This window comes from Myodes glareolus, chromosome 14 (genome assembly GCF_982192425.1).
Source record: "Myodes glareolus chromosome 14, mMyoGla1.1, whole genome shotgun sequence".
In the NCBI taxonomy this organism is placed as follows: Eukaryota; Metazoa; Chordata; class Mammalia; order Rodentia; family Cricetidae; genus Myodes; species Myodes glareolus.
The window spans coordinates 2231466-2248247 of NC_142039.1; the positions used below are offsets into that span (position 1 = coordinate 2231466).

Sequence of the window (16782 nt, forward strand, 5' to 3'; positions counted from 1 at the left end):
GTCTGGTTTGAGGCCTCAGGCTTCTGCTACACCATCAATACTGAATCCTCAGGGGGACTCCTCTCAGACATCCTGCTGTTGTCCTCTGTCATGGAGGTCCTGCAGCTTTGGTTCTGCAGGACCAGCCCTTTCACTTGCTCCAGCAGTTCTTACATGGGGTAGACGTTGGGATGGGCCAACTCAAAGCCCTGGATCTGGGATTGGGTGGTAACTAAATTGGTCAGCCTGCCTGTGCTCCTGGGACAGGACCAGCTCTCCCACTTTGCCCAGGTGAAGGGTGGGGCCATCTTTCCGGTCTGTGATAGCTGTCAAGGGGCAGGACTGGCTCACCTGAGCTCATGCTGTCAGGGCCAGCTCTCCTGTAATCACTGCTACGAAGAGGGGCAGGGCCAGGGCCAGCTCTCCCATGCTCATTCTACCAGACCATCTCTATCACATTGCCCAGGTGAGGTGGAGAGCCCCCTCTCCTGAGTGCTGCAGCTCGTGAGGGCTATAACACAAATTCTAATTGGTCATAATAATAAAACCTTGAGTCCGATATAAAAGATCAGAGAAGCAGAACACTAGCCACTAGAGAGTTCTTACCTCTACCAGTGCTCAGACTGAAGGGGCAATCCTGTCTCTAAGAATCCTCAGAGTGAATGCTGTTGACAGAGACTGTGCTTTTCCCAGCTTCCCAGACCCAAATAATCACACAGAAACTATATTAATAACATTGTTGGGATGATGGCTCAGGTGTATCTCTAGCTAGGTCTTGCATCTTAAATTGACCCATTTCTATTACTCTTTGTATTGCCACACGGCTGTTTCTCTTTTAGATGATTCAATCTTATATAGCCCAGGGTGGCCTTGAATTCACAGAGTTCCATCTGCCTCTGTCTCCCTAATGTTGGAATTAAAGGTGTTCCAAGCAAAATATCTCTATCTCTTGCACCACCCCAATGAAGAGTGGGGCCATCTCTCCTGTCTCTACACCTCCAGGGCTAGCTGAATGGTGGTATCTTGTTTAGATTTTAATTTACTTTTTTAAAATTTAAGTTTGAGTAAAAATTAAGATCTTTGGAGTAATTCCTTTTGTTTTTTTTTTTTTGTGAACATGTATGTTGCCCATACATGTGAAGGCAAGAGGTTGACTCAAATGTCTTCATAGTTCTTTACCTTACTTTTGTGACAAAGAGTCTGTCTGTGACTCCAGGGATCCTTCTGCATCTACACCCCTCAGTGCTGCAGGTTTGTGCCATTGTGTGTGATTTTTTTTTTTTTTATATGGTTTCCGTGGGACCGACTCAGGTTCACATGCTTGCATGGAACACCAGCTGAGCTATCTCTCCAGTCCAGGATTTTCTTAAATTTTTTTTAATTAAAATTTTATTTGTATGTGTGTTGTGCCTGCATTTGTTTATGTGTCTGTAGAAGCCAAAAGGTGACGTCTGATTTCCTGGAACTGGAGTTGCAGCTGGTTGTGAGCCATCATATAGGTGCTGAGAATCAAACCCAAGTCCTGTGCAAGAGCTCTTGCCAGCTGAGCCATCCCTCCAGCCCTGTATTTCCTCGCTCTCCCTTTTTAAATTTTATTTATGTTCTCTCCCCCCCCCCCCCCCCCAGAGACAGTGTTTCTCTGTGTAGCCCTGGTTCTCCTAGAACTCTCTCTGTAGACCAGGTTGGCCTGGAACTCAGAGATCTGCCTGCTTCTGCCTCGTGAGTGATGGGATTAGAGGTGCGCCACCACCGCCCGGCTTGTGGTTCCTCTTTAAAGAGGTAGAGGACAGAAAGCCCTAGGATTTTGGGAACAATAGTTGATTGCTTGTGTGTTACTGAAGTGCTGCTTTTCAGTGTTCTCAATGTTTGTATGCCCACTTTTTAAATATTTTACTTCGAAAATAACTATGTGATTAGTACTTTTATGCTGTTTGAGTAGGTGGGTGATTTAAATTGTACTCTGTAACCACCCTTTTTTTCTGTCATCAAGCTATATCTTAACTTTATAATTACCTTAAGTTAAAATATTGCTTAAAAATTTCCATTTTAATGTATGTGTGTGTGCGTGTATGTGTTCCTGGGAATTGAGTTGTGGGCCTCATGCATGCTAGGCAGGTGCTACACTGCTGAACTACACCTCCAACCCCATTTTAACCATTTTTAAGCATACCTGTCAGTGGCATTGAGTAAATTTGCATTGCTGTACATTCATTACTATTATCTATTTCCAAATGTGTTCCTCATCCCAAATTGAAATTCCATACCCATTCAAAACAGTTCTTTATGGTCTCTCTGTCTCTTGTTAACCGCCATTCTCATTTCTGTTTCTATGCATTTGACTATTGAGGTACCTGATGTAAGTGGCTAATGCCACCTTTTGAGATTGGCTCTTCTGCATTCTCATTGTATTTTGTTAAACCTTTTTTTTTTTTTTTTTTTTTTTTTTTTAAATAAGACTGAGTACTCAGGCCTGGAGAGATGACTCAGCTGTTAGGGGGACTGGCTGCTTCTCCAGAGGTCCTGAGTTCAATTCCCAGCAATCACATGGTGGCTCACAACCATCTATAATGAGATCTGGTGCCATCTTCTGGTGTGCAGGCAGAACATAATAAATAAATGTTTAAAAAAAGACTGAGAATTTATTGTGAGTGTATACTACAGCTTATTTTCTCCAGTGGTTGTGGGTATTTGGTTTATGTGCACTCTGGCTACTGTCAATCATGCTGCTGTGAGCATGTGTATACAAATAACCTGAGTCACTGCTTTCAGTTCTTTTGGACATATATCCAGAGTGGGATTTTTGGAGGAGCTGTCACACCATATGCCCCACTGTTCAGTTCACATTTGCCCAACAATGTACAGCACTGCTCATCATCCTGCTTCACTACCCAACTGTTTATATATTAAAAACTCTCTCTCTCTCTCTCATGTGGTAGTGTGGGGGCATGTGCATGGAGTACATGGGTTTTTCTTTCACCATGTGCATTATAGAACAGCAGTTGTCAACTCGTGGGTCTCAACCCCTTTGAGGGTTGCTTATAATCCTGCATATCAGATATTTACATTATGATTTTTAACAATAGAAAACATAAAGATAGAAAAACGAAGTAGCAGCAAAATAATTTTATGGTTGGGGGTAACCACAACATGAAGAACTGTATTAAAGGGGTCACACACAGCATTAGGAGGGTTGAGAACCACTGGTCTAGAAGTTTTCCCTCTCCTGCTCTCTCCTGGCTTCCCCAAGCTCTGTTCTTCTCTCATCTGTCTGTTAGATCACACTGGATTCAGTTTCTGACTTATTTAACATATGTACTGTGGTTCTTTTCATGTTGTCACTTTTTATGGCCAGCTCCTTTATTGTGTCTACACAACATTTTTGTCATTCATTTGTTGGTGGAAATGGTTGATTCCATTTCTTGACTGTTGTAAATAGATCTGTGATAAACGTGGAATTGCAGCTGCTTCTTCCGCATGCTGACTTGAACAAGTTTTTAATTTTAGTAAAGTCCAGTTTTTTTCTCCCACATGGATTACAAATTTGTTATATTAAAATTCATTGCCAAATCCAAACTTGTATTTCTGATTTCTGTTTTGTGCTGAAGCACCCTACACCCTCATATGTACACTAAACCCTGCACATACTGGGTACCACTGATTATAACTCCAGCCTGTGAGCTACAATATTTCCTCCATTCTAGTAGCTATCCCCAGAAACAGCCATTGAGATGCCCATTTCTGTCATTCGTGGCATGTGGGTGCAGATACCCTGTGCAAATTTTCTTTTTAAAAATTTTAATTGCATTTTTTTCTTTTTCTGAGACAGAGTCTTACTATACCCTGGCTGACCTGGAAATTTACTGTGTAGTTGTCCTTCAAACTCAGAGATACTCCTGCCTCTGCCTTTTGAGTGCTGGGATTAAAAGCTTGGCGTACAGATTTCCCTCTTATTAAAATATGCTTGCTTCTCCACATGCTGCTGCTGCTGTCTCCTCAGGTCTGTTTCACACTGAAGCCTTGCTTTGCATCCTTCGGGGGTCTTCCCTTGTCCCCTCCTTCACTGCTTCACAGCCGTCAGCTTCCTTCCTGTGTTCTATTTGTGCTGTTTCTTTACAGCCGAACTGATTTATGGTATTTGCCTTTCCTTCTTTACCTGTTTTAGTTCAGAGAAGTGTTTAATTTTGTGTATCTCTTCATTCTTAGAAAGCAGAGATTATTCATTAAGAAAAAACTTGAAGTACTTACTGCTGGCTAAATGATTATAAATGTACAACTTAGGAAAATAGTTGGTCACTTCTGTTGGTACCTCTGTGGATTTTTGTTGTACTCATTAAATTTTATTTTGTTTATTAGGTGCCTGTTCAGGAACTGTTGTTCTTATTTTTTCCCTTTTGTGGTTCTGCATACTAGGCAAGCAAGCATATTACCAATTAAGCTGTATCTTCAGGGTTTTTTGCCTTTTTTTTTTTTTTTAAAAGAAATTGTGATTTACTCTTTGACAGCTTTGTACGTGCATGCATATTCTATCACATTTGTCCTCCATTTCTTATCCCTACCCCTCCTTGGCTAAGTCTCCATCTCCAGTTACTTTATTCTTTTTTTGTTTTGGGGCCTCACGCATGTTAGAGACTGCTCTACCACTGGGCTATGGCATGTTTTTAATTATTAATTTTAAGCAATATTTTTAAATACTATGTGGAGAACATAGTGCCAAGCATTAGTGATTTAGCTGTAATATTTTAGATTGCTTAATATTTACAAGTTTGAGTCATACTTTGATTTTATTGTTCTAAGTACTAGAGTATTAGAATTGCTGCATGTGATGTGCATATCTGAATTAATCTTCAATTGTAAACCTTTATGGATGTATTTACTTAAGTTTTTGTTTTTCTTTAATATATTATTTTCTTTTTTATTTTATTTTGCATATATCTGGTAAGATGTGGTTGGTTGGAACAGATGTCCTGGGGGAATAAGATAACATTTGCTGAGCTGTATAATTTGTGGTAGGCTCCTTAGTAATTTACATGAGAAAGACAGTTTAAAAAAAATAACAGATGGGAAAAAGAGATTATCAGATGATAAAGTACCATGATAGAAAATTCTGAGTCTGAGTTGAGAATAGAGCAGTAGTAGATAGGACAGTGCTCCTCAGATGGCTCAGCTGGGAAAACCTGAGTTTGGTCCACAGAACTCACATAAAAAGGCAGGCTTAGTGGCATGTGATTGTAATCCTACCCCTGGGGAGATGGAAACCCTGTGTATCCTTGGGGTGTATTCTTGGGGCTTGCTAATCAGCCAGCCTGGGCTAAGTTAAGTGATGCATTCCAGACCAGTGAGAGACTCTGTCTCAAAAAAGAAAAAAGAACCCCAACAAAACAGAGCAAAACAAAGCCTGGTGTGGTGGCTCACATATTTAATCCTACACAGAAGAAGGAGGATCTCCATGAGTTCGAGGCCAACCTGATCTACATATTGAGTTTCAAGACAGTCAGAGCTACTTAGTAAGACTCCTGTCTCAAAACAAGCAAAACTCAAAACAAAAAATTAAAAATAAAAAGTAGCAAGTTGCGTGGCATACACACCCCTTCTCGATTCCCCTTTCCTGTCAAACAGATACAGAAGATGTAAGTAGGTACCTGTGTGTGTATATGTTAGCTGAGACAAAAGGGAAGATGTGATTGCAGCAAGGAAGGAAGAAGCAGACGTTTGAAAAATTGCTGAGAAAAGCAAGGGGGATGTTCAAAGCCGTGGATATGCAAAAACTGAATGTTCTGGTGATTGGGTGCTTAGCAGTTTGTGTTTGGGATGAACACGGATGGAGGCATGAGGTGATAAGTACTGAATAGATTTCATTTCAGGAGAGTTCTGCTGAGAGAGTTCTCTAGTTAAAAAGCAAAATCCCATCTAAAGTTATCAGAATGAGCAGCTTTTGCCTTAATCTAAGTAGAAGAGGAAGAAACAAATCCAAATCAGAAGTAAGCTTTTATTTTAATATAACTTGTTCTTAAAACAAAATAGAATAAGTGATTCACATAATTGTATATGATTTTCACATAAGCCTGTTTTTGTAGCTACCCCTTGAATATCTTAATCTTTCAATTGTTTATAATAAGACTTTACTTTCATTTTGATTTTTTTCCCCTAGGGTTGTGTGTAGTGCATAATCTGCTATACATAGCAGATTTTAGATGTTTATGATGTTAACAATCAAGATTTTCCGGTTTTATTCCCTACCTCTTACCTCCCTAGTGAGACTACCTTTCTATATAGATTATAATTTGCCTTTTCTTCTCACATCTCAGTTCCTTCATCTAAAGCTATAGATTGGATGTCTGATGTTGAATTAGAGAAGTCGACTCCTTGTATAATCAACCCTTCTCTTTCTCACTGTTCGTGCATACTTGTCTTTGTAGTCACCAGGGTGGGTGCAATCAATCATAAGGCCTGGCAGTAAAGAGGGAACATGGATTGCTGTTCTCCAGTGCCACAACCTCTGTACTCGCACGAAGTCAGACACCATCTGACCATTAGTCTCGATGTTTCTAAGCTGCAGTAAAAACATGCAGAAAAGTAGCTGCATGTTTCCTTATTCATATCTGTGCCTTCAAAGGTACTTGTTATTTTCTATTTCCCTGGAAAAAAAGAAAACCCAAGTCACCCCAGGATAAAATACAGTATGTTTTCATTTAACAGTAGAATTGTGAGAGTCTTCATTGGCTGATTGCCTCATTGTTAGACCATCAGTATGTTTACCAGACCTGGACTGTCACTGCTTTCTGCATGCAGTGGATGATGTCAGCACATGATGTTTAATGGTGCCACCAGTATTACATGTCATATTGTTACAGGAACCTCTTTTTTTTTTTTTAATTTTTTTTTATTGTTTTGGTTTTTCAAGACAGAGTTTCTCTGTAGCTTTGGAGCCTATCCTGAAACTAGCTCTTGTAGTTCGAGGCTGACCTTGAACTCACAGAGATCCACCTGCCTCTGCCTCCCAAGTGCTAGGATTAAAGGTGTGCACCACCACCGCCCATCCAGGAACTTCTTAAAAAACAAATATATGTCTTAGGTGATAGTTTCTAAAATATCAATGAAATGCAGTATAAAAACACAACTATACATTTATTATCATCAAGTATTATGCTCTGTGTATAATTGTTTATATTATACCTTTTGTACTGTTGCAACATGGTGGGTGTGTATATGTCATTATTGCCAAAAACATGACTAATGTGTCACGTTAGGATGTTAGGATGCCATTACAGGAATTTTCAGTTTTATTGACATCTTAGGGACCACCATCGTATTTATTGTCTGCCTCCAGTTTTTGTATTGCACATGACTGTGATTCAGTATGAGCTTTCTGGGCTTTTTATTTAGTTTTTTTCCAGACAGGGTTTCTGTGACTGTCTTGGAACTCACTCTGTAGACCAGGCTGGCCTCAAACTCATAGAGATCTGCCTGTCTCTGCCTCCCAGGCATTGGTGTTAATGGCGTGCGCTACCATTGCCCAGCTGTTTTTTTTCTTAAAGATTATTGTGTGTGCGTGTGTCTGTATCTTTATCAGTATCTGTGTCTGTGTGTGTTAACATCAGTGTGTGTGTCCATGGAAGAAGCCATAAGAGGTCATTGGAACCCTTGGAGTTGGAGTACCGTTTATCTGTGGCCACCAGTATGGGTACTAGGATCTGAACTCAGGAAGAGCATCAGTGTTCTTAATTACTGAGCCATCTCTGCTGCCCTCATGATGCACTTCTGCAAAGTTGTGAAAAACTGTGTGGAATTAAAGCACAGAGTGACTTCTGCATGAAATCAGAGACGAACAGTTCAAAGGTTGGAAGTTCTCTTTCCTGTTATGTGCAGATGTGACAGGAAGTAGGTTTTGAATGTGGTAAATTTTAGAACTTTTAACCAAACAGTTTTGCTTATAAAAATGTCTAATATTGAGGAATATTTCCCCCTTTGTTAGTTTTCATGACATTGACTCTTTGAAGAGTTTAGTTCTGTTGTGTAATGTCTTGCCTTCTGGATTTGTGTGTAACAGTTTCATGAGGTGTAAAGTACTTTCGATAAGAACACAGTACAGGTGACAGTGCACTTTGTCTTATTTAGGTATCCACTGTTGATTGGTAAGTTTGATCATTTGGTTTAGAATGCTTGGTTGAAAAGAAGCATTATGATGTCTGTTTCCATTTTTGTAAAGAGCTAAGTAATCTGTGGTGAAAACATGTGTTATTTTTCAATACATTTATTCTCCATGTCCACTGAATACTGTGAACTTGGAGAAACAATTAACTTAGCAATTTTATCAAATTTGCTTATCATAAATCAAAAAAAATTTAAAAATTTTCTGTTTGTCAGAATAAAGGCAAGGGATGTTGAGGCAGTGATGTCAGCAAGCGAAGGCAGTGGCCACACTGACCTCAGTGGCCTGAGTGCTTTTGTTGGAGTGGACTCCGAGAAGTCATACAGCCCTTGCATTCCTTATGGCTTCAGAATTGTACACAACATTATGTGCTTAGCCTCCTTTAAGGAATCTTGGTTAGAGATAATAATTATTTTTATTTAATTTTATAGGTTTAAATGAAACACCAGCTGTTTACAGCCTTCTAAGGTAAGTTTAATCTTTTTGAAACAGTGTTACTGTATTTACTAACTCAAGTATCTTGTCTAGAAATAAATTGCAGTTGCTGAAGTTTTGTTGATAATTAATTTACTTTCTACCTCAGCTTACTGGTTTTATCTTAGAGATGATAGTCCTTAGGAGAATGATTGTTTCCACACACAGTGTACAGTAACACCTGCATCTGTGTTAAAACTGTGACCCATCACTTGGGAACAGGCATGAAATTTCCCACCTGTGCCATATTAGTGTGCAAAAAGTTTCACACATTTTCAATTTTGGGTCAGTGATACTGTAAACGGATGGTTTTTAACAGTGATGTTGGGCTGGAGAGATGGCTCAGCGGTTAAGAGCATTGCCTGCTCTTCCGAAGGTCCTGAGTTTAATTCCCGGCAACCACATGGTGGCTCACAGCCATCAGTGATGAGGTCTGGTGCCCTTTTCTGGCCTGTAGGCATACATGCAGACAGAATATTGTATACATAATAAATAAATATTTAAAAACAAACAAAACAGTGATGTTAATCTCTACAGTGGGGAGGCTGAGACAGGTAGATCTTGATGAGGCTAGCCTGGGCTACACGATGAGAACCTTTATCTAAAAGTATCAAGTGTTAGTGTTGGCAGTGTTTGTCCTTTATGGGCTTTAGAGAAGATCCTGTCTTACTTCATCATCGCTTCTTGTTGCTGGGAATCCTTGACGTTCTGCTAGTTTCTGCCTTTGTCTTCTGTTTGGCGCTTCTGTTTTTGTTTCCCTCTTGACTTTCTTTGCTTCTCTCTCTCTCTCTCTCTCTCTCTTTCCTTTCTTCCTTCCTTTTTTCCCTCCTTTTCTTTTTCTTTTTGAGAGAGGTCTTTCATAAATCCTGGCTAACCATAAAGTTGCTGTGTAGCCTAGGATGTGAATGAAAACGAGGACATGACTACTCCTAGGTATTTTTGAGGAGAAGGATTTTATTGTAGATATGAGGGAGAGAATTCGGCTAGAGACATCTGGAAGGGTCCAGACTAGACTGGGCCATGATAGGAGAGAGGGGACAAGAGATTGAGAGAGGAAGAGTAGAGAGGGCAAGCAGACCAAGAGAAAAGAACCAAGAGTAAAATGGCAGATTTATATAGGAATGAGAAGCTGGAGGAAGGGAAATGAAGCCTAGCCCCTGAACTGGAAAGGTTTAGGATTCGGGGCAGGATGAAAAGTGCTGAGAAGAGCCACAGTTGCTGAGTGGAATCCAGACCTTCATGCTTGTTCTTCAATCACACTACTAACTGACCTACCTCCCTACCCTCTCTTCTCTGTTTCTGGATGTTTTCTTCCTTTTTAAAGACATGGGAGGAGGCACAACAGCTGGAGGATTGGACTTATCTGGTAAAGTGCTTGCTATACAACCTGAGGACTAGAGTTCAGATCCCTAGCTCATAGGCAGCTGGATGGGTGTGGGAGCCTGGCTATAATTCTGTCTCATGGGAGGTGTAGACAGAATCCTTAAGAGCTAGCCGGCCAGCCAGACGAGCCAAACCTCTGGCTTTATTTAGCAAAGTACCCTGGAGAGTAATAGAGGGAAATACCTCGAGCCTGCACATGGACCTGCATCTACGTGTGCTCAAACACATACAAACATACATATAGAAGAACACACACACCATACAATAATAGAATGAAGAGATACAGATCACTCTAATTAAATATGAGTGCCTTAGTTAGAGTTTTTATTGCTGTGAAGAGACACTGTGGTCACAGCAACTCTTATAAAGGAAAGTGTTTTATTTATTTTTTTAAAATATTTATTTATTTATTATGTATACAATATTCTGTCTGTATATATGCCTGCAGGCCAGAAGAGGGCACCAGACCCCAATACAGGTGGTTGTGAGCCACCATGTTGTTGCTGGGAATTGAACTCAGGACCTTTGGAAGAGCAGGCGATGCTCTTAACCTCTGAGCCATCTCTTCAGCCCAAGAAAGCGTTTTATTGGGACTAGCTAACAATTTAGGGGTTTATCATTATCATCATGGAGGGAAGCATGGTGGCACACAGGTAGACATGGTGCTGGAAAAGTGACTGAGAGTACTACACCTGGATGGGCAGGCTACAGGGAGAGTGAGCTGTTGGGCCAGGCTTGAGCATCTGAAAAGTGAAAGCCTAACCCCCAGTGACACAATTCCTCCATTAAGGCCATACCTACTCCCACAAGACCACATGTCCTAATCCTTTCAAATAATGCCACTCCCTGTGTGCCTATAGAGGGACCATTTTCATTCAAACCACCACAATGACTCGTCTTGACACCTGCAAAGACCTTTATTTCCAGATAAGATCAGCTTTTTAAGTCTTGAGGTGAGGACTTGACTGTACCATCTGTGGGACACAATTTATACCAGTATAGCATAAATAACATGAAGAGTTAGAATGAAAATATTTTAAGTGTAGGATGATACATGTGTTATTAGACATGTTTGCTTTATAGGGCTTGAAGTTTAAATGGTATGTATAATGTTTGTGAATATCAAATCTAGATTACATTTTTTTCTTCTTCTCTTTCTCCATTTAAAGTGTTACATTAACACAGCAAAGCACAAGGCACAATGTGGCATACCGTCTGTCTTGAGAGTGAGTTTTACTGAGTAAAAATGGCTGAGAGAAGTGGGAAGACTGGTGCAGGACAAGTGTATATTGAAGTGGAATATGATTATGAGTATGAAGCAAAGGACAGGAAGATTGTCATTCGACAAGGGGAGCGCTACATCTTAGTGAAGAAGACCAATGACGACTGGTGGCAGGTCAGACCCGATGAGAACTCCAAAGCTTTCTATGTGCCAGCGCAGTATGTCAAGGAGGTCACCCGCAAAGCCCTGATGCCACCTGTGAAGCAGGCAGCTGGACTGCCAAATAATTCTATGAAGACGATACAGAGTATGCATCTCCAGAGATCGACAGAAAATGTGAACAAAATGCCCGAGCTTTCAAGTTTTGGAAAGCCATCATCATCTGTTCAAGGAACAGGACTTATTCGTGATGCCAATCAGAATTTTGGATCCAATTATAATTCAGGCCAAACTCTCAACCTAAGCCTGGACCTGACCCATAATAATGGAAAATTTAACAGTGATTCACATTCTCCCAAAGTTTCCACCCAGAATAGGACACGCTTATTTGGTCACTTTCCCGGGCCAGAGTTCTTGGACGTTGAGAAGACTAACTTCTCTCAGGAGCAGTCTTGTGACTCAGCTGGAGAAGGCTCCGAAAGAACACATCAGGATTCCGAGTCTGGGGATGAGCTTAGCAGCAGCTCCACTGAACAGATGAGGGTAAGAGAGAAGTCAGTGAAATGTGAGCTCACATCAATAAAAGTGGTGTTTTAATTAAAGCCATAGTGTTATGAATTGTCTGTTCTGTTTTATATGTTCAGAAAACATGGATTCTGTCCTGATTTAAATAGAGAAAAAAATGTGAAATAGCTTATGATATTCAGAGAATCCCTTTGTGGTATTCTTAGTTCTGCTGTCTTTGTGGGGCTGTTTTCCTCCCTGCTGATGTCACTAGGCAGAAAACTTTCCTTTAATGGTGTCTTGTGCTTATGTAGAAGATGTGTTCTGCTTCCTGGTGGTATTCATTTTGACTTGTTTCTAGCAGTGCTCAGGTGTAATACATGGCTACACATGTGAGGAAAGATGTCGCTGGCATATTTGTGACTAACTTGCTTATTGAAACTTGATACCCTGGAACACCAAGCATTACTTCATGACTAACCCTATTTCCAGTCATGCTTGTGTCTTAAGTGTTTCCCCTTGATTGCAGTCAGTACTAGTCTGGAAAGAAATGTGTTCCATGCTGGGGCAGTGGTGGCACATGCCTTTAATCCCCGCACTGGGGAGGCATCTGAGTTCAAGGCCAGCCTGGTCTACTAGAGCTAGTTCCAGGACAGGCTCTAAAACTACAGCAAAACCCTGTCTTGAAAAACCAAAAAAAAAAAAAAAAAAAAAAAAAAAAGTGTTCCTGGTTTGATTTTTTTTTACCTGGCTTACTTTTCAGACTGTGTATGCTGGTTTATTTTTCAGATGAAGTCATTTTAAAAGTTCATGTATGAAATTGAAATCTTGCGCATTTGGGAAATTCTGATTTTTAAGTGCATTTTTTTAAATCTAAAGTTTAAAATAAATTTAAACATAATATTTTGGTTTGAACTCCTCTAACTCTTTCCTTTTTTTTTTTTGGTACTGGTAACTTAACTTTAGGTCTTGGGCTTAATAGGTCAGTACTCTGCTGTTGAACTACTCTCCTAGCCCTTGTAATAAACTCATTCAGGTTCAAATTGGTTAGTAGTTAGGTTGCTCTTAGGTATGGTCTAGTTCTGTAAGTTATAGCTGCTTATAGCATTTTTGATTGAATAAAAGAAACGGGAAGATTCTATGGAAAAACTTCCAGTGTTTGAGGTCAAGGCAGGAAGTAGCACTATCATTGTCTTCAATGGACTCTTGAGTTTTAGTGTGATACTCCAGTATAGAATATGTAGTGTTTGCTGAGGCTGAATGTGGAGGTGCACGCCTTTAGTTTGTGAGGCAGAGGTATGCGGATCTCTGAGTTGAAGTCAGGATGGTCTATACAGCAAGCTCCATACCGGCCAGAGCTACATAGTGAGACCCTGTCTTTAGAATATGTGTGTATGTTAACATATATACAGAGAGAGAGATTTCTGAAATTTTTGTATGTGTAGTTCTTTATGGAACCTGGAGGCCTTCGGAAAGATGTGTTTTCTGTTCTATCCAATCATAATCACTGTTTCACAGCTAAGACTATTTTATATTTATGTTCACAAACAATCCTATGTTCTTTTGGTTATGATAGTCTTAAGTTCCTGCACTGGAAGTTGATGGCTCCTGATCTCTTCTGTGCTTTAGCACTGTTTGAAAGTCTTAAGAGGAGTTCTTTGGCAGGCTCTTAACTCTCCATGGCAATGGTCTCAAATCTTTTGAATTTCCTTTTTTTCGCTGAATCACTTATACTTTACTCTGCTTCTTATTAGATCACTTTGCCGTATATTTCACAGCAAAAATTAATTCCCCAAACAACACACAAAAAAGCCATGGTATAGAAATAGGAAGCATATTTGCACAGTAGTCAGTAATGCTGGCTTTCATTTTCATATGATTTTAGCATTTGCCAGCTGTGTGATAATTGGAGGAAATTTACTCATTTTGTAATGCTCTTGGTGAACCCTGGACCTTTGTGCATGCTAGGCAAACACTACCACTGAGCTACACCCCAAATCAAAGGAAATTTCATTTATTTTATGTGTGAGCGTTTTGTCTGCATGTATCTGCACCGTGTGCGTGCCTGGTGCCTGCAGAGTCAGAAGAAAAGGTGGCAAATTTCCTGGAACTGGAGAGGGATGATTGTGAGTCACATGTGTGGACTGGGAACCAAACCCTGGGTCCTCTGCAAGATCTCATAATTCACCACCTCTCCGACCCTGAGGGGAAAACTTAACTTGTGTTAAGGAGTAGTTGCAGGGATGTTGAGGCACAAAGTAAGGGTGTTTGTCACTGCTTAATTAATTACCAAGTTTATCAGCTTAAAACATAGAACACATCCTTTCTCTATTTTTGTGGGTCAATACATCAGTGGAAGCTTCAGGTCCCTTGAGGCTGTGATCTTCTTGGCAAACCAAGCTGAGATGAAAAATTGCTTATAATTGCTTCATCACAATGTTGCTAGTTAAGCCTCCTCACAGCTGTTTGAATATGGGAAGTAGACATCCCCAAAATGAGTAGTCAAGGAGTAAGAGCATGGTAGAAGTTGTGCTGTCTTCAGTTCAGATCTTGGAAATCCCACTGTTGTATCCTGTTGATGATGTAGCTCATTCCTCTTTTCTGTTGGAGAATGAACAGGAGTATGAGTTTTGAGGATTAGTGAGGGAATATATCTTGGTGTTTGTCTGCTAACAGATACTCAGTAAAACATACTTGCCACTGTGATTGTCATTTCTGTTATTTCCACCATCAAATCTATAAGTACATCTGTGTTGGCAGTTGCCTTTCTCCTGGTACAGTGCAAACATTTCTTGTTCTATTAAAGTGTATTTTCTTCACAGTTGCTCTTTGTACTTTTCCACCAACTTCTGCAAAATAGGATGTTATGTTCATGACTTCAGCCTCATTGTCAAGTATTTTCTGTTAGCTGTGTGTGTGTGTGTGTGTGTGTGTGTGTGTGTGTGATTTTAATGTGTGTATGTGGCACCCACATGAAAATCAGAGGACAACCTCAGGTGCTTTGCCTTCCACCTTGCTTTTGAGGCAGTGGCCTCTTGTTTGCCGCTGCGCTGTGTATTCCAGACTAGCTGGCCTGTGAACTTCTGAGTTCTCTTGTACCTTGCTTTTGAGGCAGTGGCCTCTTGTTTGCCGCTGCGCTGTGTATTCCAGACTAGCTGGCCTGTGAACTTCTGAGTTCTCTTGTCTCTGCCTCCCATTTTGCTATAGGATTGTGCTGGAATAATAGATAACTGTTAAAGCATCCAGCTTTTTGTTTGTTTCCTTTTTTTCCTAGACAGGATTTCTCTATCTAGCCCTAACTGTCCTGAAACTCATTCTGTAGATCAGGCTGGCCTCGAACTCAAGAGATTGGCCTGCCTCTACCTCCCGAATGCTGGGATTAAAAGCGTGTGCCACCACTGTGGTTGCATCCAGCTTTTTACATGTGTTAAAGGAATCAGACTCCTGTCATTAGGCACTCTGATAGTCAGCATTTTTACCTGCTGAGCCATCTTCCCTAGAATTTAGATTTGCTTATATTTCCCGTTTAGTAAAGATCTGTAACTCTGCTTTTCCTGTGTTGCATCATTACTCCTTCCGTTACTGACTGAGCTATTGCCCCAGCCCCCTCACCACCTCCCATTTAAATGGGAATTTGAGAGTTCTTAATAATCTGGAATATTAGTCATCTGTCTAATTAATAGATGACTTGCAAATATTTTATCCCATTGTGTAGCTTTCTCTTTATCCTTTTGGTTGGGTCTTTCCCAGAACCGGTGTTTCATTTTGATGAACTCCAATTAATCAGTTCTTTATGTGAATCATGCTTTGTTTCAAACCTAGGAACTCATGGCATAACAATTTTAGGTATACTTGAAGAAACAGAACCACTAGGGTGCATGTGTGGTTCATATGTATCTTCGTAAGTACACACATACACAAGGTGGAGGTGTATTTTAAGCACTTGATTGCACAAGCATACAGGCTTGCATGTTCAGAATTTGGGTTTCCTGGCAGGCTGGCACTCCAGGAAAACTGTTTTTGCTGGTGCTTTTGTTGTATCCAAGAATCCATCGCCAAGTCTGAGGTCATGAAGATTTACTGTGTGCCTTCTCCTGACAGTTTTATAGTTTAGATTTTTAATCGTTTTCAGTTACTTTTTAAGTAAAGTGTGAAATAAACACACACACACCCACCTCTGCCCCCAACAGATTCTGTGCAGCCCCCTGGCTGTCCTGGAACTCGTTTTTAAGACCATGCTAAGAAATCTGCCTGCCCCTGCTTCCTGAGAACTGGGGTTAAAGGTGTGCACCACCATATTTGGCCTTCAGTTTTCTTTTAAAAATGACTATCTAGTCCTTGTAGTGCAATATGTTTAAAGACATCTGCTTCATCAGGTGACTTAGCACCTAGAAAGATCAGTTGACCATAGACACAGTGCCTTGTTTCAGGACATTTAGTACCTGCCTGGTAATTTATACACTTCCTTACACCAGTGGGGTAATCTTGAGTGCTCTTGTTTTGTAGCATTTTCAAATTGTGAAGCGTTAGCCTTCTTCCTTTGTGGGTTTTTTTTTTTATTTGAGAGTTACATCTTTTCTGGTTCCTTTAACTTCTGTGTCAGTATTAGAATTAACTTATCAATTCCAACAAATAAACTTGCTGAGAATCTGGTAGGTAATGTCTTTGAGGCTGTGCAACAGTTTGAGAGGTAGTATCCATTTATGCTCCTCTTACTCCCCTCAGGCTGAAAATGTCAAATTTATTGGCTCAAGGGAAGGTTGTAGCTGGAGGATGGTTGAATAGGTAAAAATGCATATTGTTCTTGCAGAGGGTCTGAGTTCAGTTCCCAGGATATCAGGTGGCTCACTATCATTTGTAACTCCTGTTCCAGGGGATATGGCGGCTCTGGCCTCTATGGGCACTGTACACA

At 40.4% G+C, this 16782-nt stretch overlaps 1 protein-coding gene across 8 annotated transcripts in view; it reads left to right on the forward strand.

Annotated features, from left to right (window-relative positions):
• The window catches only part of Arhgap12 (Rho GTPase activating protein 12), a 103641-nt gene that overhangs the window by 10247 nt on the left and 76612 nt on the right, over positions 1-16782 (forward strand). For 5 of the 8 annotated variants that reach the window (XM_085698915.2, XM_085698916.2, XM_085698917.2 and 2 more), the window contains exons 2-3: positions 8560-8596; positions 11155-11909. In XM_085698915.2, coding sequence (XP_085555041.2) covers positions 11232-11909 — 678 coding nt within the window. In that variant the 5' untranslated portion in view covers positions 8560-8596; positions 11155-11231. Of the gene's footprint in view, positions 1-8559; positions 8597-11154; positions 11910-16782 lie in introns of those variants that run through there. The other 3 variants (XM_085698918.2, XM_085698919.2, XM_085698921.2) reach the window with 1 other exon arrangement.